The sequence below is a fragment of the Cryptotermes secundus genome, unplaced genomic scaffold (assembly GCF_002891405.2).
Source record: "Cryptotermes secundus unplaced genomic scaffold, Csec_1.0 scaffold899, whole genome shotgun sequence".
NCBI classification, from domain to species: domain Eukaryota; kingdom Metazoa; phylum Arthropoda; class Insecta; order Blattodea; family Kalotermitidae; genus Cryptotermes; species Cryptotermes secundus.
Genome location: NW_019731283.1, coordinates 313969 through 337517, shown reverse-complemented (window position 1 = coordinate 337517; position 23549 = coordinate 313969). Strand labels below are relative to the sequence as shown.

The following is a 23549-nucleotide window of genomic DNA, read 5'->3' as shown; positions in this document are numbered from 1 at the left end:
AGCAACAATTACCAAATTTTGCAATCAAGTGCAAACAAAAAAAAACACGAAGAAAAAAAAAAAAAAAAAAAAAGAACCACTTGCACAAAAACAATGCATGTTCACAGTGCTATGTCACATGGCAGACAGATGCAACAGGCTTGCGGAAGTGTGACCTTGGCCTCCCCTCTCATCTTCTTCCACCGAGGCAGTTACAACAATAAGAGTCTGGGAACTTTCCGATACCACCTTGTACAATAGGGAGCAATGTAAATGCTTAATCCTTGAATAAAGATTAAGTTCACCAGGCCTTGACAAATCTCATTTGCTGCTCGTTTTTTGGGAACATGATAACATGATCTGTTAAATGAGGTCTGTAATTCCTCTGTCATCATTGAAAAAGCTACAAGTATCTGACACAACCCTCACTATGGTTCAGAGTCCTCAACAATCTGTAGGTCACCCCTGCCACCAACCATCAATATACCATTAGGGGACAGTGGAATACAGCTCACACATTCCTCCACATTAGAAATGGACTCAATACAGACAGAGGCTAAGGTCAAATAGATCGTAACTGGAGACAACAGCCACAATATATTCTGAAACAGTGTGGATGAAATGATGCTGGATAAATTTGGTACCACTGATGTAAAATGATCTAGCAACCAGAATTTTTCAAACCCTGCCAACAATTCATGCAAGTCCTAAACACCCACTTTAATTCATGAGCTGTTTCTGTGACATTCTTTCACAGAAAACTTCACATCCTTATTACTACAGTAGCTGCTAAAAAATGATTACCCCCCTAAAAAAACACCAGAGAAGGAAAGAAAAAAGAATAACTACTGCCATGCATAAAGAACAGGCTAAGTCCCACTGTTTTCTAACTTGAAATAAAACACGTTCCCTGTACGGAAATAAATGAATAGTATTTTGCACAAAATTCCCCTTCAGAATCCTCACTTAAATAAAATATAACTGCCTTACAGTGTAGTACTTGAGACGTTTCTTGTCGAGATGAATGATATTGGTGCAGACCCCATTGAGGAAGTCCTGTGAGTGTGATATGATCACCAAGATTCGCTTGTACCTGAAACAAAAACACTTTCTTGAAGCCTCACCCCATTAAATCAGAACAATATTTACTCATTTACAGGTGAAATTACTGTACAGCAGTTCTCTGACAATTACAAGAATATTTGTTTCTGATAATGCTTTGAGCAAATAGTTTGTTTTTTCCCCAGTCACTAGATGTTATATGCAGCCACCCTTCACGATTTCTTCGACAAATGTAATCATTCGCTATTCACTATCAGCAGAATCCTGCCGAACACACAAATATATTCTGCCAAATGCTAGTGTACGGTCTAACATGGCAAACTACACAGTAAGCCAGCTGCAGTGATGAGGGGAGGTGAAAATGTTAAGAAACAACAAAATAATAAAAAAGATGATGAAAGTAAAGCAGAACATACCTTTTCCCCAATACGACAAGTGCCTCAATTCCAGCAGTAACTACGTTGAGAAGTAGCTTAAGTATTTACATATATTTTGTACATAAGAAATTTTTTCTCATTGCTTGTTTTATTAACAGCTACTAGAGGTTACTATGTGAACAGCCCTCATAAATACATTGTAGTGCACTGCATGGACCCTGGGTATTCTCTACTACATGGAGATCTCTGTTCTAAGGAAATTTCATATATTCCACATTCCCAATCTTGCCTTAAAAAACTTCACATATGCCAGACAAAACTAGAATTGTTTTTAATACAAGGTACATGGATTGTGACGAATACTAGTATTACAACATTTCATTCACATCAAGTAACAACACCTAGTATTAATTAAATTTAAAAAATGCTGGAACTACAGGTGTGCATCTCTGACAAAGGTAAAACTATCTCGTTCTGAGCCCACGTTATACTGTAGATCTGTACATTTCCATTATCATATCTTACAGTAAAAGGAAGTAGAACTGGGGAATTTAAACTTATGGTCTTCTATAGTTTTCAGGTTTGGCACAGTTATTTCAATTATTAGCCAATTAAGTAAGCTAAAGAGATGCAACATACGTTTTTAACTCCTCTTCCAACCACACACATGCGTCCAAATCCAAGTGATTTGTTGGTTCATCTAGAAGCAGAAGATGGGGTGTTACATACAGCGCTCGTGCCAGAGCAATACGCATGCGCCAACCTCCTGAAAACATACATACACAAAATGTTTCAAATATGCTGCAGTTGCAAGAACAGAAGTCACCAACATAAACATTCTGGCATACATGAAGTTGAGACTGACACACAGAAAAGACAGCATGTGAATGACCCATTTCTCATCCAATAACACAAATACAGCTAAACAGTCAACCCTCATTATAACAGACCAAGATATAACAGATTTCAGAAATAATAAACAAAATCTGGCTGTCTACAATTGTGAATTTCTAGATATACAGAAGAACTAAGAAGGTTTTGTAGTTAGAAAATGATTTAAAATAAAGAATAACCCCAACAAAAAACCTTCATGTAATCACATTGTCTGTTTCTATGTTTACTGCTTGTCCTGGCTATGTATCCTATTAAGTACTTCTGTGAATACCTCTTCACTCTGTTACAGCAGATATTGGTGATAACGGATATACTGCCCTCCTTATTAGTCCATTATAGTGTTAGTTTAGTGCATCCCATTAAGATCTAACAATCTAGTAACAGATACTGGCCTCTGTATGTAAGGTCCCAAGTCTGAGAGTCTGTAAGGTGTAATGCTGGTTTTCTGGCTTTCCCACCTCAATTGTTTCAAGCACTCCATGTGTCAGCATTTATAAAAACTGAATGCAATACCAGCAATTTCTGACAACGCCTCAGTTTTATAAAACAAAAAATACACAATTTAATTTATATACCTGGCAAGATTGTCATACAGTACAAAACAACATGCTACAGGAAACCTTTTGTACACAAGATTACACAATATTCAGGACTAAATCTTTGACTGTTTATGGCACTTTTATTCCATAACTACATTTTCTTCTCTCAGGTACTATTTGTACGAGGATCTCAATGAAACTTAATAGGTTGTTAACAATTACCTGCACTGCTAAACACGCATAGATGAACTGCAGGTAAGCAGACTTTTCTCTATCATGACTTGATACTCACCTGAAAAATCCTTAGTTTTCTTAGCCTGCATCTCCTTCGTGAACCCCAGACCATGAAGAATCCAGGCAGCGCGTGCCTCTGCTGTATCAGCACTGATGTCATCTAAACGCTCATAAACATCCATCAACTGCTCCTGGGATTCTGCAAATGATAATTTAAATCAAGAAAGAGGATAATATGAAACAATGAGGTCTCTATGAATTTAATATATAACATACTGCGGCATATAGACCTTTTGCTAAGCGGTGACTCTATAAACACAGCCGTTGCTAGGTAACAGCAGCACTATACATGCATGCAACAACAGAAGAACTGTTTTCTAGGTGGTCCATACTGAGATAACTGGGAGGTATGGAATTCAGTCAGTGGAGAATGAGTTCTGTACAGGAGGCTGTGAAGAGGACTTTAGCATATGAAACTGAAGAATCTCCACTGTTAGATGCTGTTGCCAGGGAATGGCTGGTAAGACACAGCAGGCTGGAGAAGGCTTATCAGTTGCTGTAGTGATTAGCTATTGTAATTACTTGTAGTTCCAAGTCCTGTGTATACAGTGTGTCCAGGTTNACGGCTGCCACAACTGGAATTTAAAGGGCCGTAGGATAAAGGTTAACTTTTGAGAACCAGAATTCTGCTGGAGCCAAATCTGGCGAATACGGAGGATGATCAAGGACTGTAATCCCTTTTCTGGCCAAAAATCGCGCACGATCTTCAATTTGTGGGGTGCGGCATTGTCATGGAGGAGCGACCATGAACCTTGCTCTCGATATTCAGGTCAAATTCGAAGAATTCTCGCCCACAAACAATTGAGGACTCCAAGATAATAATCACAATTCACTGTTTGACCTTCTGGCAGAAACTCCTTGTGAATGATTCCTTTGGAATCAAAGAAAATGGTTAGCAGTGTCTTTACTTGACTCTTTTGCATGCACACTTTCTTTGGTTTCAGCTTCTTTGGGCTCAACCATGCTGCACTCTGGCGCTTTGTGAGAGGCTCAAATTGAAAACACCATGTCTCGTCACCAGTAACAACCAATTTTGTAAATTTTGTATCACTTTGGGCTGACTGTAACGTGTCTTGGCAGTGTTCCACTCTGGCATGTTTTACATCATCTGACAGTGCATGCAGTACAAACCATGCACAGACCTTCTGTTTACCCAAATCCTCGGTCAACATTTGATGCACAGTACTTTTTGGTATTCCCAAAAGCTCCTCAATGAGTCTTGCAGAAACACATCTATCTGATACAAGGATTTCGATCACTTTTTTCACATTTTCTTCAGTGCGACTTGTTCTTGGCTTTGATGCACATGAGTGTCTTCAATGTCCTCCCTGCCGTCATGAAATACAGCATACCACCGAAAAATGTTTGAGCAACTCAAACTATCACTACCGTACACACTTTTCATCGTTTCATACGCTTCTCCGGCTGTTTTGCCTAACTTCAAACAAAATTTGATGTTGGCTCTCTGTCCAACCGCCATTTTCCGACGAGCGTCAGAACAATACTGTTACATTCAAGGTCAGAACACATGACGCGGCGATGCTTGCGCTTTGAAATTGCAGACATCCACAGCTGAAACTTCAAGAATCTTAATGCCACAACTCGCCAACAGATGGCATTCCATGGCAAAATTTATAAAAATGAGTCCTAACAGATCCTGGACACACTGTGTAATTGGTGAATAAATCCAATCACCAATCCAAACCCCATCTATAGTTACATACACTACATGACAATACATATTACGACAACACACAGAAATGCTGAAATGTTCAAGAAAGATGATGTACAATAATACTCATATCTCATTACATTTAATCATGGGTAACTTAGCATTGCCTAAGCATAATGAAATCTAGGATGCCATGATGGGATTGGAATGTGGTTTGGATGAGGGCTACAAAGAATGCATACAAAACTTTGGTAGGGAAACCACTTGGAAAATGGTCACTCGATATACTAAGAAGAAAGTGGAGTAAAGACGTGTCTTGAGGAATTGGTTTGGGAGGGTGAGATTTGCATGCAACTGGCTTATGAAGATGGCAGGCCTTCACACTAGTGATGAAGTACCTTCAGTTTAACTGCACTCTGCTTATAACATTAGCCATGATCTTGAGTGTGTGCAAGTACTGTCACATAATGGTGACAGTGGGGTGGCAAAGACTTGCTGTTTCTTCTGATATTTAAAAGCAGCATCTACAACAATTTGGTGCTGTATGATTTGCTTGTAATATACAGCAAACTCTTGGTTATTCGGCATTCACACATCTGGAATTCTGATCCTACTATACAAATACCTTAACCTCCGATGAGCTGTTAACAAAACAAGCAATGATGAAACAAATTTTATCATATACAGAAAAATATGTACATACTTAAGCTACTTCTCAATGTGATCACTGCCAGAATTAGAACATTGTTCTATTGGGGAATAATTTTTTCTATGCCTGTGTCAAAGAAGTCTACCACCTGTGAGCTCAGCCACGTTTTGACCCCTTCCATCATCTCCTCATTATTTATGAAGCACTGTGATTACAGCTAGTTCTTCAGGTAGGTGAATAGGTGGTAGTCACCTGAAGTGAGATCAGGGCTGTAATGAGGTTTGTCAAACAACTCGCAGTTGAAATGCTCCAGCGGTACTAGGGTGCAAGAAGCTGTATGTGGATGCACATTGTCATGGAGGAGCACTACAACAGACCTCACGATTCCACACCTTTTGCTCTGAATGGTCCTGAACATTTTTTTTAAGTATTCTGCAATATAAAAGGTGGCTGAGCTCACAAGCGGCAGACTTCTTTGACATATGCACAAAAACTTATTCACCAATACGACATATGCCTCAATTCTGGCAGTGACTATGTTGAGAAGTAGCCTAAGTAGGTACGTATTTTTGTATATAACAAAGTTTTTCTTTTCTCACAGCTTGTTTTGTTAACAGCTCACAGGTGGTTACTTTACAAATAGCCCTTGTAATTTGAATACCACCTTCTCATTATTTTGTCTTCACCGGGAGTCTCTGAGTATGAAAAGGTGTACATACGCTTGTGACAAATAACACTGCCCTTCTACATACTCCAGGTTCTTGAAAAGAAATTTGTACTTTTTCATTTTGTATACCTTTACAAAAGCTGCCCTAAGCCCTATTCATTCTTATTGTAGACCACATCAGAAAAGCAATGAGTTGGTACCTCAGATCTACAACATCTCATTGACATAGGAATGATAAAATGTAATATGTGACAATTAGATAAATACAAAAGTTCACTTCAGAGAAATGCAGCCCAGAAAACTCACTAAAGTGAGAGAATCCTTTATGAGTTGCTGTTCATACCTGCTACCCATTGGGAGGGCAAAGCAAAATCCTAATCACATCACACACTGCTTACCATCATCATCACAAGATACAAGTTCTTCTGCAAGCTTCTCCAGTCTAATTCTCTCCTCATCCACTTCCATAACACACTGCAGTGCTGTCTTATCAGACGCGGGCATCTCTCGAGTTAGATGAAAGATGTCAATATGCTCTGGAATTGGAACTTCACGATTCCCAAGCACAGAGAGCAAAGTTGATTTGCCTGCAACCAAATGATTTAAATATATCCAAGCTTGCTGTGTCTGTGTTCTGACACACAGACTTTAAACTCTGAAGTTTACTCTTCCTGCTTTACAGAGTTCTAGTGCCACCAAGTTGGTATTTCTGATGATAACGGATCAGCCAAATGACACTAAATATTAAAGGAAAAAATGTGAGCTGTAAGGAGGACAAAGATGGAGAATCTCTCACAGCATGAATTTCATACAAAAATTCACACTAAATAGTCAATTTGTGTCTATAATACTGATGCCTGTAGTTTAATCAGGACAGTGAGATACACAGATTATAATCATTCCAAAAAATAATTCTATTCCTTCTGAACAGTAACAATTATGAAACAATCTGTGACATCCAGAGGAACTCGTATTACAATTAAAGTCTTCTGGGATTGCTGTTGTGTACTCCGGTAGCTGACACCAGGCTTCTGTTCTGAAGATAGGGAGAGCAAGTTCCCCCAAAATGTCAACACCCACCTATCAAACTACACGGTGTCACATGTCAGAAGACCCATGATCTTCATGTTACAATCTGTATTAGTGGTTTATATCATCACATTAGACGAGGAACTAAGTAATGTATCATGTTCTGCAATCCAGTACATATGAACACGCGTGTGCACACACACAAAGAAAATTAAAATAGAACAAATGTAATAATGTTATCACAATTAATCAATTAATCAAAAGTTTTTGTACTGTGCTTAACAATCTGTTTCCGATTTGTATCACTGTTTGGCTGAACAGTTACTGGAATCCTTAAGGAGTGAACCTTCCAACCCTCTAAAAAATATAGCTACGATTAAATAATGAAAATGAGACTGGAAAAGTATACTTAAAACACACATATATTCCAAATGATTTTTTTTTTGAAATTTTATACATATCACTAGCCTTTATATTAATTTACTGCACCAGCCTATCCTCTACTATGAGATGCTCACCAGAGCCATTAAGTCCTAAGAGACCATATCGTCGTCCACAATTCAACTCCAGTGTGGTGTCCTGGAGCAGTTCGTGGCCATGAAATGAGATAGAGAGATTGTCGATCTTCACATCACGACTCCGAGGATGAACTGCCAAACTCCCAGTGCAAGCACGAGCCTCTGCATTGAGCTTTGCATCTGCCTCCAGCTTCCTGCACAATGCCTCTATACAAACAAAACAAACTCTGTGGTTTTAGTCCGCAAACAAACTATAGTGACCAAGCAACCACCGCTTGTCCGTGAAGTTAGTGCCAACTTTAGTGGATAGAGGCTCTATACAAATGCAATATTAAATTAGTTTCACACCCCAGGTATTCCTACTGATGTATGTACATTTTAATTAAAATAATCCNAGTTAGTGCCAACTTTAGTGGATAGAGGCTCTATACAAATGCAATAATAAATTAGTATGTACATTTTAATGAAAATAATCTAAGAGTAAAGTTACTAGCAATATGAGGATTCTGACCTTATGCCAAATGCTTTAACTGTTGCACTCTTTAAGTTCTTAAGTGCTAAATAATCACATGGCACCAAAAATTTAATACACCACTGGGATGGCATATGGATGAAAATTCAGATTACAAATGTGTCTCGAAATTTCCTGCCTTCCTCTTCAAAAGGCAGTGCCAAACACCAATACGTGTAAAAGTGCATACAACAGTCTTAAAAAGGGCATTAGAACTTACAGAGAGAATAAAAACGATCACATGAAAGAGAAACAAAATTCTACCTGGTTAAAAAGAAATTTGAAGTCCTCCTAGTCACATCCTGATACCAATATTGTAAACATTCATGAAGGCCTATGGCATACTCCTTCAATTTCAAAAACGAAAATGTTTATCTTTCAAGTTATGATCTCATGCATCTGTTGCCACAAATCAGTTTTCACAGGGACATACAACAACTGAATTTTGGGTTGGCGCAATGAATAAATCACCTATGCCTGAAGTGTATTTTAAAGTAGGAATGGTAAAGGGGGGAAGACTTAACTAAGGTCATGATATATTGCTAAGTAAGATGGAAAGAAAAACAGCCTCCGTAGTCTAGAGGTAACGTTCCCACCTCATGACTCGTAGTACGCGGGTTCAAATACCCGGTGGAGGTCGTCGAATTTTTAAGGGCGGAAAAATTCAGGGAACAAGTCCTCAGGGAGGGACTTTAAGCCCTGGGTCCCGTGTCGTAGCTTTACGGCACGTAAAAGAACCTCGTATCTCCAAAGGAGGTCACTGAGCCAAATTAACAAACGTTTCCTGCACAACAGCAGTCACTAATACCTCCGGTAGATGGGGGAAGCATTATAGATACCTCTCAGCTAGTAGAGCCAGTCTCGCTGGCTGGGCGGGACTGATGGTAAGCACCAGTACCGGTAGGACATAAGAGACTGGTAGAAATCATAGAGGGAAGCACAATGGACCAATACAGGTCTCAGTGCATGGGGAAACCCACCCTCTCCAATAACTAACTAATACAGGTCTCAGTGCATGGGGAAACCCACCCTCTCCAATAACTAACTAACTAAGATGGAAAGAATGGGAATACGAGGAGTTACACTAAGGTGGTTCCAAACATACTTAGAAAACGGAGAACAAGAGGTAGAAATTACAGATGCAAAAAAACTAATCGAAACATTAATTACCTATCCCGAAAGAGACCCATCAGCTATGGCGTCCCACAAGGTTCCGTTCTGGGACCAGCATTGTTTCTGTTATACAGAAACGACCTGAAGGCCAGCACAGAACATGGGAAACCTACGTTCTTTGCTGATGATACTAGCATTTTTATAGCAGGAAATAGCACTAACGAAATTCAAAGGAAAACAAATAAAACAATAAACAAAATCACAGAGGTTTGAGAGGAATCGATTAACTATTAATAAAGAGAAAGCAATATCAATAGCCTTTCATCATCCTCAAAAACTACAACTTGAATTCCCTCCAATAAAGATTTATGACAGTTATCAACTACACAGATCACTCAAAATTTCTGGGAGTCTGGCTAGATAAGCATCTAAGATGGACTATGCATATGCAAAAGCTAGCGAACAACTTACGTAAAGTATGTTTTGGCCTAAGGGTAGTTAGAAGAGTGACTGGACTAGAGACTGTCCGCACGTTACATTATGCTCATTTCCAATCTTTGTTATCATATGAACTGATATTTTGGGGCAACTCTGTAAATGCAAAATTGATCTTTAAATTACAGAAGAGAGCTATAAGAGCTATGACCCAGGTCCCAAAAACAACTACTTGTAAACAAACTTTCAAATCATTACATATATTACCTCTACCATCTTTGTACATATACAAAACTCTAATATTCATAAAATCCAATTCGAATGATTTCACAACCAACTCAGGATTACACTCATACAACACAAGGTAAAAAGACGACTTGCATATCGTCCCATGTAATACAAGTCTATGCAAGAACTTTGACAATGCAGGACTTCGACTGCTAAATCATCTGCCACGATATTTTAAAGAAATACCGGTACTATATAAGTTCAAAACCACTTTGAAAACTTACCTACTTGATCACTGTTTTTATAAAGTGGATGAGTTTCTCTCGTGTGAGACAAACACTAATCAATTATAATCACATAATTCATGAATAATCAATCGGTTTTGGTAATCAATACTGCACAGTTTTCCTTTCTTCCTTCCAGCAACCAAGATAACACAGTCGGAGATATACCTGAATGGGCTATTCTGGAGAGATTGCAGATGCCAAGAAGCTGCACCAGGAAGGGAGAACAGATGTAATGAGATGTTGCAGTGTAGAGTCTACAGTGAAACGTTATACCAGTGCTATCGCCAAATTCACCAATATTATCTCAAAGGTCGCGCCATAGCTTAAGTGGTTAGTCACTAGCTTCCCACCGCTGCGGTCTAGTCAAGTGGGATTTGTGACAGACAAAGTGGCGCTGGGGCAGGTTTTCCCCGAGTACTTCGGTTTCCCCTGCCAATCCTCATTCCATCAAATTCTCCATAAGCATTATCACCAGTATAGTACAATAGGACATATGGAACTTGACATGCCAAGGGGACCGAATATGGATTCCACCTCACACTATATGAACTCTTAACTATTGCAATCTATGCAATGGTCTGTTCTAGCGTTTCCATGGAAGTAACACTTTTGGATTCCAAACGTGTGACACTGCTCCCTTCTAAAGGTTGTTCATCCCTGAAGAGCCTAAAGGTTCTTCCTCTCTTCCATTTCCAGGGTGTTCTGCTGGCATATTTTTGCGCTGGACATTCTACCGCATCCGCCCCTCTCTTCAGTGGTGCTCGTTCCGAGCACTCCCATAGTCCAGAAATGGTCGGTCGCATTGTCTCACATTCATTTCTCACTTTCATTCTTTCTTCATTTGTTCTTGCTAGGGAGGCCGGTGTTTATACTACCGGTTCCTCCCATACGGGCTGTTTCCTTTCTTCTGTTTTGGAGGGCGTCGACCCCTCCAGTGTCCAGTTTTTGACGTTTTGTGATGGGACAGGAGATTCTGTAATTCGCTTCACGGTCTCGTGTCCAGTCATTTTTCAGTAGGGCTAGATTCTTGTTCCTCTTGTTGCACTGCGGTTGCGCCCATTGTCTCTTCCGAGCGTCCACCTTTTCCGGCACGAACCTTCCCGGCGGCATTACTCTTGCCCTGTGCCACTCCTGCACGGTGGGTCGTCCTAGTTCTAGAAGCGACCAGTTCTCTCCGTGGGTGACACTTTTCCTGGGTAATGTATGACTTTACGATGTCTCTCTTGCATTGTGCCACTGTTGCACAACGGGACATCCTTATTCGCTTCTCTTCTCCTCTTGCCCTGCCACTGTTGCACGGTGGCTCATCCCTCTGCGGGTGACGCCCAATTTCTTCTGGATTCCACAATTTTCCAGTGTCGAATTTTTCAGTTTCTGGCGCTGGCGCTCCGTGGCCAGTATTCAGTCCCTACGTCTTTTCTTCTTCGGTTCTCCGGCCGGCATTACTTTGGCATCTACTACGGGGACCTCTTCTTTCTGTGTTGCCTCAGGCTTCCTGTACAGTGAGGTTGGCTTTTTCTCTCTCTGACGTGCCTCCATCTCTAGGCAGGCCATTGTCTTTACTTCCGTTTCAGGTTTCAGTTCGATCTCCATTTCTTCATGGCTGGCTCTCATCTCTTCCCGCCAGGCATTCCAATCGGCCATTATTTGTTCATGTCTCACGTCTGCCCTTGCCTGGTTGCTTTTTGCTTCTTCTTGGCCAGCTCTCATTTCTTCTCACATGGCCAGCAGGGGTTCCATCATTTGTTGCAACTCCATTTCTCGTGTTATTGGTGGTTTTCGTGTTTCAAGTTCGATCTTGTCGGTCATGTGTGCAAGTCCAATCTTTTAAATTTGATCCGGGTAATCTGAACTGATCCCACTTCTGACACCAGTTGTCACATGTTGGGTATGTCATGCGACAACTAACTTCACATGGGTCTCGGAATTAGCAAACCTTTATTGGACACTCACACTTACACATCTTACAATTATTATTACTAGCAGTATCGCTTGACTTCTGTCTCTACTTCGATGCTTATACTGTCCTTGGCCGTGGCTGGATCTCAACTGTCTTCGGAGGCGGCTATCCCAATACTGTGTTCTTGCAGTCTTCTTCTATATCGTATGGCGTCTAGGTTCCGACTAACTTGGCAAATGCCTTCAACTCTTTTTATAACCTCGGCTGCTGCTATGCAATGATCCCTTGTTATAACCGTGGAGACTCATCTCCAAGGATTTTCGGCATTCTCTACGCAACGGCTCACTGTTGGGATTACAATATCGCCATTGTTACTTCTTACGCAACGGTCTGTTCTAGCATTTCCATCGAAGTAACACTTCTGGATTCCAAAAATGTGACAATAATATGAATCACATAAATCATCTATTAATACACATATCACTGATAAGCTAGCCAATCAACCAGACCACATTTGGGACATCTGGTCCATGCACTTTAATGTGGGGACACATTTTCTTAATGAGTAAAACTTCAAGCAAGCTAATAAAAATAAGTTCAACAGAAAAAAGAAATTGTATTTCAACCTTTATATAAGGTGCCCTTAATTAAATTCTTATATTCATAATGATCCACGATGACAGAACATTTAGCCAAATATAACAAGTTATAAACATCAAATATGGAACTTTTTCAAGTGACAGAACAATGAACAGATGCCAATCACAGCACCACATTGTCAGCTTTGTCAGTGATTGAACAGTAAATCATATTAAGTCAGTTTAACAGACTCAAATGAGCAGTGACTTCCCCATCTTTTCACCTGAGGATTTGCAATAATCACAACAGACAAACCCATCATACTGTTTCACTGAGACTGCCAGTCTAGCAAAATATTCACAAATCTACCTTCTGTACTGAAATCGGTTCCATTCTCGCCACTGCCATTCATTTCTGGCTGATCAGGAGTAGGGCTATGTTCTTTCTCAGTCAAACCATTCTCAGTTTTATTGCTTCCAGCTGCTTTTCGACCAGTCTGTCTGGCCTTTGCTGCTTCCTTTTTCTTTTGCTGTTGCTTCTTCTTGGCGTCTGAGGGCATCTTCCGCGGCTGCTGATATAACATAATAATGAAAAACATTTACTTACTAAAAATAAGTACAAGTAAAACTGAAAAGTTATGAACATACCACGATAAGGTCCTTCATACGTTTAAATTTACCACAATAAAACGTGTAATGACACCTGTGAAACAACAGCAGAAATTCTGAGTCGGGCTACGCTTAATCCCTTGAACGTAACTGCAAATGTGGCAATTTTTTATTTATTTATAACCTAATCAGTGTTTCCACCAGTCTCTTACGTTGTACCATTAACAAAATGGTTATTACCAAAAAATGGCATCATTAATATAATTTAATTACTTTCTGGTTCCGTTAGAAACAAAATCAGAAACGAAGTACATCATCCAAAGAAAATGAGGCCATTATGGTAGCAGGTTTCATTCCAGCGCCCCCCAAAAAATTAAATTACATTACATATAACTTTAATTACGGTTCTTACAAAACACCTCTATAATTTTAAACAGACTTTTGTAAGAACCACAATTAAACCAGGATTACCTTCGGTAGGAGTGAAACTTTAAAATTTATAACGCTTCCTTTCGTTCACAAATACCCTCGTGTGCATCAAAGCCGTCACTCAAACTCCTATCAGCAATATATTAATAGAGAGCAGCACAATAGCAGATGCAGGGCAAATAGTCGAGAAGTTGGTCACACTGAAATCGTGCGCTGGGTTGATGTCTCTACGGTCTGTATCTGTACGGTCTGTACGGTGTCTACTGTCCTTCTTTTCGGTAAATGGCAAATGGTTCTCTAAAGCAGGGTCCAGACTTGTTGCGTATCCCCGAATCGTATTATCCGCTGACCGAAAAGGATTATGTCAGCGTGAATGATATATTTAAGGGGTTCCAGAATCGCAGAGTTTGTGAACCCACTCTGTAGGAACTTAATTCGTTCACAAATATATACAAGCAGAAAATTAACCCAGCACAAAAAAAACATATTGTTATAATTTGCCGCTTTTCTGACTAGTGTCAAACATTCTTCCCTAAGTTTTCTGTGACGTTTCAAATGAGGCAGGCAAATAGCAGAACAGACCGAACAGACCTCCATTTCCATATTAACCTCTCTCTAAGGATTAAAAATGTACAGAGTTCAGTTTTCAGTGGTACGTAATACTAAATCCGCATTTCTAATGTGAAAATCCAGAATTCCATTTGACCAATTGAAAAATAAATAATAGAAATGAAAATGTAAAATGGGGCAATACCCAAATCTCGAAGACTTGTAAGAATTTGTGTGTTTTTACATCTTCTCCTGGCTTTCGTTCTATCTACGTTCAAACTCTTTCCCGCTCTTTCCTGTCACGATGACTGCGTGAGACATTTCAGTCGTCAATAACCCACACTCGGATTATCAGGCCTACAATCGTGTGAGAATAGCGTTGGCCAACGTTGGCACAGTATTCGGGTTTCATGTCAGGCGTAAGCTACTGGAATGAGTCATTCTGTTTACTATTCTCGTCCAAAAACACGCTCCGAGCGAATGCTTGTTTATAGAGTATGAGGGTGGAGGTCCGTATATTTTTGTGTGCAAGTGGGGCCTTGATGCTGGCCATCTAATTTTAACAGCATTATGCCAACTGCACAGTTTTGAACTTGTCTGCAGTCTGTCGAGATCGGCGCATTTAGAACGTTTGAGAGCAACAAGATTAAAAATTAAGCAATTTGCCACGAACTGTTTACATTGGAAATAAAAAGTTTCTCCATCCAATTATAGTAGTCACAATGTTTCATGATTACATATATTTACTTTTCTTATTGAAATTCAGTACGACTGGTTAATTTTCGGTTATTTAACGACGCTGCTTCATCTCAAAATTATGTTGAATGGAATGGAATTAATTGAGAAGACGGTCGTAGATCCTGAATACGTGTAGAAGGAGGCAATCGTGTCCTATTTGAAGTTACTATTAGGATACAGTATAAAATTATGATTTCCCCTTTAATTTTGTAAGGTTAGTGATATATTGTGATATAATATATTGTTTTAATATGATTCAAATTACGAACATTTCGTACACAGATATGTGTTTATCCCAGGGATTAAATGGACCTACCATATCCACACATAAATGATCCATAAACAAGATGATCATGATCAATGAAGATGTTGGAGGCACTGCCTATTGAGCTGCAGGAAAAGATTTGCAGTTTCCTGGATGGAGCTACCTTGTTAAGGGCTACATGTGTCAGTACGCAGTGGAACAGGTGTGTAATGAGTTCTCGAGTGAAAAAATTTTAACGTCGGCAATAACTGAAACCAGCTTTCTTCCCTTCAATGCAAAAGCACTTAAACTATAGTGGAGCCGCTATTTATGTTACTTGGCCCTGCTTGCGTGTGGTGTACCAAGCCCCTACTGGGGCAGTTGAATGTAGCACTGTTTCAGATATTCATATCAACACCGAGCATTGAAGAGCGCAGTGGCAATCTTTCAGCATTTAGAATATATATTAGTATGTCTGTCTCAACAGAGTTCACAAATAAAATGCACAGCCGGGTCAACACATCATTGTCGACAGAGATTGTTTCGAGGCAGATAGTGATAATATGAGGTATCATTAAATTGCACCTGGACTGCAGTTAATTAATTGAGTAAATAATAAGAATAACCATTATATTTCTTGTTATATAATTTTATATCCACCTCTTTGTAATCTTTTTAGATTTTCTTGCATTTATTTTTATTCTCTGTGTATTGATGGGAAAGTCAGAAGGAAAAAGACCAAGGCGTAGGTGGGTGAACAATATTAAAATGGATCTTAGAGAGGTAGGACGGGATGGTATGGATTGGATTGATCTGGCTCAGGATAGGGACCAGTGGAGGGCTCTTGTGAACATGGTATTGAACCTTCAGGTTCCATAAAATGCTGGAAAATTTTTGAGTAGCTGCAGAATTGGCAGCTCCTCGAGAAGGGCTAAGCTCCATGAGTGAGTGCGTAAGTAAGTAAGTGTAGAATTCCAAAAGCATTTTCTTTGCTAGGCAACAATGCTGATAGTATTAAGTACAAAGAGAATTCAATTGGCTCTTATTTCAGGATCATCAGTGGGCTTCAGATGGTGTGGCGACAGGCGAGTCTGCGTGAGGGGTTCGGAACCCCCGTAAAGGACTGGAAGCTTCATTACGTAACATGTGTAAGGCTGCTTCAGCGTCTGAAGAAAGGAAAAGCCTTTCAACACAGACACTTTGCGCCAAAATGCTTCCAATGTTCCGACGTCAGAGATGTTGTTTTTTGGAATGGATGCATTCTGGCAGGTGAGATCATCGAATTGCACCCTTTTTATTTTTCTTTACCTCCATCATTTTCAGTGCTACTATCATTACCAGTTCGGTTGTTTAACCTGTTCAGACTTGAAGGAGATGGTTTGTGATTATGTATGTATGCCATTTGATTATGTGCCTGTATTATATCTCCCTCACACTGTAGTAATTTTCATATATATAACATGGGTAGCAACACTGTCTTCACTACTGTTCCATCTGAAGGATAAATACGTAACTGAAGCCACTGAGGGAACGAGATAAAGAAATGAAACAGTTGAAGAATGGAGGTTAAGGATTAAGATACAAAAGAAATGATTTCCCGTTACATTTGAATGATCTTTTCCACTAGTACGGTTTGATATGAGTACTTAAGATTTCCTTTCCAGATTCTTTAAAATATTGGTATGAGATTTGAATTATTCCACAATTTATAAAACCTAGTTATAAAGACATTCATACTGGTCTACTTGCTGTATTCCGAATCTCTCTAGGTATCTCTCTGACTCTCTTTAATAATCATAAAGTATTCTGGAGATACGGGCACAATCCGTCCTTCATGAATGTTTCAATCAAAACAGTTTCCAAAATACTAATATTGAATGAAGGGAATATTTTGTTCACACGCAGAAGTAAGTGTCTCATAACTACGAGCGTGCATGTTTGATATAGTAGTCTCATTGCTACCGTTAACTTTTCAGTGCAAACTTTGTATTAACTTCACCCACTTGCTTAGTTACCAGCACGAAGTCTTCCCTGAATTTGTGACAGTTATTCAACATTTCAGTGAAATTCCCTATTGTTTAGTTTTGTTAGGTTATTCGATGACAGTATATAAACTAAAACGTTTGAGAGATGAGAAGACAATCACGAACAGGTTCTGAAAATTATTTGCAAGGAGATGGTCGTGGCATATTTTAAAGTACTATTGCAACACTGATTAAGAAACTGAGAATATCCATGAAGAACTTCAGTGGAAATAGCCAATAACTTATCTCAGTTGTCACCGCTAATCAAAATTTGTTCAGTACTTACGGAGCTGAGCCCATCTTGAGGAGAAGCCAAATCTGCAGCTACCTAAGAGTTTCCCAGCATCTTCGTGAGCCCAAAGTTTCATTACTATGTTCACAAGAGCCCTCCACTGATCCCTATCCTGAGCCAGGTCAATCCAATCCATACCATCCCATCCTATCTCTCTAGGATCCATTTTAATATTGTCCACCCACCTATACCCTGGTCTTCCCAGTGGTCTCTTTCCTTCTGGCTTTCCCACCAATATCCTATATGCATTCCTCTTCTCCGCCATTCGTGCCACGTGCCCTGCCCACCTCATCCTCCTTGACTTTATCATTCTAATTATACTTGGAAAAGAGTACAAGTTATGAAGCTCCTCATGCAGTTTTCTCCAACCTCCTGTCACTTCATCCTTTGGTCCAAATATTCTCAACACCCTGTTCTCAAATGCCCTCAGTCTATGTTCCTCCCTTAATGTCAGAGACCAAGTTTCACACCCATACAGAACCACAGGCAAAATTATAGTTTTCTATATTCTAATTTTTATGATTTTTGACAGCAGAGAAGAAGACAAAAGGGTTTGGACTGAATTGTAGCAAGCATTACCCGAGTTCAATCTCCTCTTAATTTCCTCATCAGTTGGGTTTTGATTTGTCAGTATAGTTATAAAAAAAACTCTGTTATTTAATTTGAATTACTTCCAATTACACGAACGTGTACAAACGACACAGCACGCACGTGAACTACACTACTAATAATAAGAACATAAAACCAAGAGAAATAAACGACATCTCCCACCATCAGGAGGAAAACAACATGACCCAATGTCGGCTCAAGATATTTTAATATAATAACTAATTGTTTACATGGAAATTTTAATACAATTTTAAATACATTGGGAGGCTACTGTATGGAAAAGTGAACACCATATTCCGTGCAGTGAAAAACCCCAGTCAGAATAACCAGGAAATACACTAAAAGAAACTCATCATAAGTAAATCTACACTTCAAGAAGCGCCATTGTGAGTGCCTAAGATAAACATCGGAACCAACCATGACGACAAAATTTATATGGAGAGCATTAGTCATATCTAAAGTGCATATTGTTAGAATATCTTGAATTGAATTGAATTGAATTTATTTACATTCTATAAATCCTAAGCAGGTTAGTACCTTTGGATACAGAACAAGTCAAAAGGTTACATACGTAAGTACAGGCAATTTTAGCTTAAAAATTAATATAACTTAATTTTACATCATTCTCTATTTACATTGAAGTATTCATCTAAAGAGTAGAAGGAATGAGCATGTAGATAATTCTTTAACTCTGATTTAAACTTTTTAGTATCATTGCCCATCATTGTCATTATGTGACAGTGTTTCCTTATCGTAGTGGTGCGCCTCTGAAGATGATTATTTTGAATCAAAACATGTAAGGCAAATGAGGGCTTAAGTGTTGTATGTCACACCGGACTGAACTTTTCATTATCTGCTCTGTAATTAATAGTGTGATGGACCAAAATGAGACAAGTTAAATCTTTTATGAGATATCTCTGCATGCTGTCTTCCTTTCTTCTGGGACTAATCTGAATCTTGATTTAATTAACCTGACAATAGTAGTGGTAGAACCAAAATTACAACATTCCTCATTAAGCAACTTTCTTCATTTACCCATTTCTTGACTTATCCTGGGTTATTAACAATATTTCTCCACATTTCTGTGAAAGAAATAATACACCAGTTACCTGTCCTCTGTTAATTTAAGTTCTTTTGTGTTGCTGCATCACTGTAAGTTGTGCATTAAGTTGCTGTGGATACTGTTATTTTCAGTTTCCTGTAGATCAAATGATAAGTAAGAATCAGTGTTCACTCTACTCCTGCTTTATTAAGACAGAAATTTGACACAGAAGTACGCCTTACATACATACAAATTTATAACCATAGTAACACATAACAATATAAAGATACTGTTGTTACACACGTAACTGTAGTTACACATAACAGTAAACATCACTTAGGTAACAAGAAATAACCTTAAATAGTTCTTAAATTGTTTACTATGATGTTGCCAACTCTAACATTATATTTCAGTATTTGAGAGTTGCCAACATAACAGATACTGTACAGACAAAAGAAGGTATTTTTGGTAAATCAGATTATGCATGCAGAGGGTTAATCTCAGTCAGGTACAGTGTTCTCTTTGGCACTTCTTTAACAAGTTTGACACTACTGTTTTTCCAGAATAATCACTGTAAACTATAAATTTTCCATTTATCAGGTATCAAGAAGTGTATCCGAGTGTGGAGAGTGGAGGACCTTAAGCCTGCTGCAGTGTTCGATGTGCCGTATGAAATATTTTGTCTCAGTGTGTCGTTTAACAACCATGTTCTGGGAGTTGGTCATTATGATGGGGCCATCACTACCTGGCTGCTAGATGAAGTTGAGGTCAGGGCAAGCCTTCTTCAGTGTTATGTCGGACACAGAGACAATGTTGTGTGCCTTTGTGTTGCTCCAGAACTCAACCTCATGTGTAGTGGTTCTCGGGACAGGTTAGCCATCATAGATAACATATCTATACTTCTGTTTGTAGCTTTGATTGGGTAGACACAATTAAGTTCTCAGGGTGTGATAAATTTTGTCCCTATGAACAAGCGCCATTTCATGAAGATATATGGGGGTGTGGAAGCGAAGCTTCCCACAGTCATACAGTTTGCATTTCATGGACATGAACAAACAGCTTTACTCTCCGGGCACTTTATTCCTTCAGAAACACCTGGTATTTACCTGATGGGATGCTGGGTTGATCCCAGAGCTGGTTTGGACTTGGTTACTAAGTAAAAATTCCTTTCAGAGCATTGAGTCCCAGTTGTCCAGCACGTATCCAGTAAAATTAGTGACTGAGTTATCCTGGATCATTAAATTTATATAATTGGTTATTTTGATTGGAAGAGAAGGCTATGATACCCTGTCTCTAGGTCTTCATTCCTGGGAGATGGTTTAAAAAGTGAAGTAACAATTTATTACAGAGACTTTCAGTTGGGGTGTCTATATTTTGAGTTCAAATAGGCCTACTGCATATGCCTAACAATAGCTCATAAAATATGATACTAACAGTGAGAGTTTAGATCTTCTCTGTCTCCATCATCAGGGTGGAGATCTCTGAAATGTTATCATTAGCTCAATACCAACACATCTGATCGCTCGAGAGGATTTTAGTACAGTTCATGTTTCAGGACAATAAAGTTGTGGTGTCTGGGATCAGGACAGTTGCTTGAGACCTTAACTGCCAGTGGGTGGGTGTCCCAGGTTACCTTGCTGCCTGCCGGGAGCCACAACTCGCCATATGAACTCAGGAACTCCCTGCTTGCTGCAGACCAGAGCAGTATCCGACTGTATTCTTGGCCAGTCCAGCATGGCTCCGCATATGGTGACATCGATACAATTGAAGCCTCTGATCTCAGCATAGCAGTCGATAAAGAAGTCTCTTTGAGGAAGTTCCTCTTGCAGGAAAAGCATATTATGTATGTTCAGGATGGAATGATAGTGGTGCTGGACCTGGTGTCTTGTGCACAGATCAAGTGTTTCAGGACTGAATACAGAGACGTGGTTCTGTTAGCCAGTGGTGCAAGATATGTGTTGGTAACAATGTGGGAAAGTTGTCTGAAGAATTCCAAGCTTGCTGTTTTCAACATAGCAGATGGAGAGCTTGTTGGGACTTATCCAATGCCATTGTGAGTGGTTTATCATTATGTACTATGTTTCGTTAGGATTGTCTTCATTTGTTTTTTCATTTGACATTTCACAGCTTTTCTGTCAGGAGCCATGCCAGTTCAATGAACAAAGGATGTCCTATTGAGTGGAAGACCCATAATCAACTGTTGGAAGAGGGATTCACTATGTTTAGAATGGAACTGGAAATGAAGGTCTCCTTCTCAATTGGTACCAAAGTGTCTTTCTCAGGAGGTAAAAACAGATGGAGAGTGAAGCCATCCTCTCACTCATAATTATCTGTTATGCTTAGAATTTCTGAAGCTTTACCTTTATGTCTCTTATACTCCTTAACTGTGCAGTCCTTATGTACAGGTTTATCTTTTTTTTTTTCTTGTACATCGCTGTAAGATTAAGGAAGGCAGTTATAATGCTATGGAGCAAGTTCTTTGGTGGACTATATTTCTCTTGCAATTAAGGTAAAGGTAAAATTGTCACTGTGCTTAATTAATTAATTAATTAATTAAGCACTACACTATGAAAATGCATGTGGAGTGGAATCTAGCTCTACCAGTCATAACCTCGGAACTAGAAGGAGGTAAGTGTTCAGCTTCACACCCCATCTGCTTTACCCATGGAAAAGGGCCCATGTACCCAGTGGATAGGAGGCCCATTGATTGCAATAATTCAGTCATTTACTGGCAACGATTTGAAAATGATTACAAAGAAATACATACCTCTTTGAGGGTTAGTGTTTATAGCAAGCAGAAGGGGGGGAGGCGGGTACTGACATTACAAATGGCAGACACTAAATTTCCCTGCCTCTGTGCACTACACCACCAAGATATGTGGAGGTATAGAGTTGAGAATGCACACATTTTAAACCCTACAGGCCTACTAGATAGAAATGGGTGACCTTTCATGCTTCCATCACTACATATCACAGGGAACAATCTTGTGGTACAAGTTGAACAGGACTATGAAGTTGGGTGGGGCCAAGAACCATTACGCCCTTGCCAGGTTAGAACGAGTCCCTCACTTTATTGGCTTACCATATCTCATTGGTTTCAGCACAGTTTGTGAAATTGTCAGTTGCAGGGAGTACGTAGTGGCAGGGGACGTAGAGTGGCTGAATGGTGTGTCAGGCCAGAGGCCAAACTGTCTGGTAGCTGCTGGCTGGATGATGGGGGTACTTCACATGGACCAGCTCACTGATGTCTTACATCTCATTACATGGCTACCAGACCACCTGTAACTCCTTAATGGACAGAGACTGTACATATGTGCCTGCTAGCCCTAATTTGATTCAAGATGAAACATATATTTATAGGATTTGCTCTACTTGCTACCCACTTCATGCTGGTTTCTTACTCTGCTTATTCTTCGACCTTGAGGGTAGAGGTAAGACATTCCTCCAAAATGTCTGCTGACTTTGATCAGGCTACACGGCGTTATGTCCCAGAAGATGACACTCTTCCAAACTAATATTTGATCTTGTGGAGTGGATCTTACCCTCAGAGGAAGAAAAGAAGAGTCTGAAAATTCAATTTGGGAAATTATTTAAGTATTCTGTAATGAAATCCAATTACAGCAATTAATTTAACTTACAGAACTGTAAGATATTATTTTTGCCATATAATCCTGTCCAGTACTGAACTGGTGAAGATAAATATATCAAATTTTCATATATCATTAAATGCAATCTTAATATTAACCACATTCTCAAGTTCTGTCATTCTAATGAAATTAATAATAAAAGGGAAGATGAATATGATTGCTTATTATACATGATTTATAATACTTTAACTGAAAAACTGTGTTATGTGTGGCTTTCAAGTGTAAGTTGTGAGCAAAGACATGAGGTTGAATACAAGTATCTCTGTTGGAAACAGAATTTTCTTTCAAGTTTCCCTACCATCAGTATTCCTATATGCAAGTATTCCATGTATGTTATATTTCACAATGTCCAGTGCATTTCGATAAGGAAGCGTTAGATTCGTGTAAAAGAAATGTTATGACTTTCCAGGCACTGGCGAGAAACTGTCACCAGATAAATAACTTTGCAACCTGATCTCTTGTACTGCAGAGGCACTTACTCCATTGTGTTTTTTTTTTGTCGCTGGAGGTGAAACCAAGTTTAATATCATGTAAGATTTGAGGCTTTCACGGCGGTGACTATGAAGAAAGCAGTCTTTTGGGATTTGGCACCGTGTATATGTGGTGTTAACCGACGTTTCGGAGGAACGTATCG

General features: G+C 39.3%; 2 protein-coding genes across 8 annotated transcripts in view; one reads left to right on the top strand and one right to left on the bottom strand.

The window, feature by feature from the left end:
- Window positions 1–13901, bottom strand: part of LOC111866945 (ATP-binding cassette sub-family F member 2) — an 18353-nt gene extending 4452 nt beyond the window's left edge. The window contains exons 1-7 of one of the 2 annotated variants that reach the window (XM_023856333.1): window positions 13813–13901; window positions 13103–13301; window positions 7681–7887; window positions 6532–6720; window positions 3144–3284; window positions 2058–2184; window positions 970–1072 (exon numbers count right to left, since the gene is read on the bottom strand). In XM_023856333.1, coding sequence (XP_023712101.1) covers window positions 970–1072; window positions 2058–2184; window positions 3144–3284; window positions 6532–6720; window positions 7681–7887; window positions 13103–13292 — 957 coding nt within the window. In that variant the 5' untranslated portion in view covers window positions 13293–13301; window positions 13813–13901. Of the gene's footprint in view, window positions 1–969; window positions 1073–2057; window positions 2185–3143; window positions 3285–6531; window positions 6721–7680; window positions 7888–13102; window positions 13305–13812 lie in introns of both variants that reach the window. The other variant, XM_023856332.1, reaches the window with a different exon arrangement.
- A 741-nt stretch (window positions 13902–14642) lies between these two features.
- On the top strand, window positions 14643–23072 carry LOC111866911 (F-box/WD repeat-containing protein 2). Of its 6 annotated transcripts, none has more exons than XM_023856280.2 (6): window positions 14643–15271; window positions 15357–15524; window positions 16353–16570; window positions 19869–20139; window positions 21396–21553; window positions 22391–22477. In XM_023856280.2, exons 2-6 carry the CDS (start codon window positions 15418–15420, stop codon window positions 22405–22407), a joined length of 771 nt encoding a protein of 256 aa, XP_023712048.1. In that variant the 5' UTR covers window positions 14643–15271; window positions 15357–15417; the 3' UTR covers window positions 22408–22477. The 6 variants fall into 6 exon arrangements, 5 of the variants coding, with proteins under 5 accessions (XP_023712048.1, XP_023712046.1, XP_023712045.1 ...); XM_023856278.2 differs by lacking the exon at window positions 21396–21553 and adding an exon at window positions 20812–21321 and having other exon boundaries at window positions 14644–14738; window positions 15340–15524; window positions 22391–23072; XR_002843236.2 differs by having other exon boundaries at window positions 14665–15271; window positions 20812–21553.
- The last annotated feature ends 477 nt before the right edge of the window (window positions 23073–23549 follow it).

Excerpts from the sequence above, each read along its gene's own strand:
- LOC111866911 (XM_023856278.2), top strand. The coding sequence starts at position 15,418 with ATGAAGATGTTGGAGGCACTGCCTATTGAGCTGCAGGAAAAGATTTGC. Across the intron at positions 16,571-19,868 it reads GAATGGATGCATTCTGGCAG|GTATCAAGAAGTGTATCCGA; the intron begins GTGAGATCATCG and ends TCCATTTATCAG. Across the intron at positions 20,140-20,811 it reads TGTAGTGGTTCTCGGGACAG|TTCATGTTTCAGGACAATAA; the intron begins GTTAGCCATCAT and ends ATTTTAGTACAG.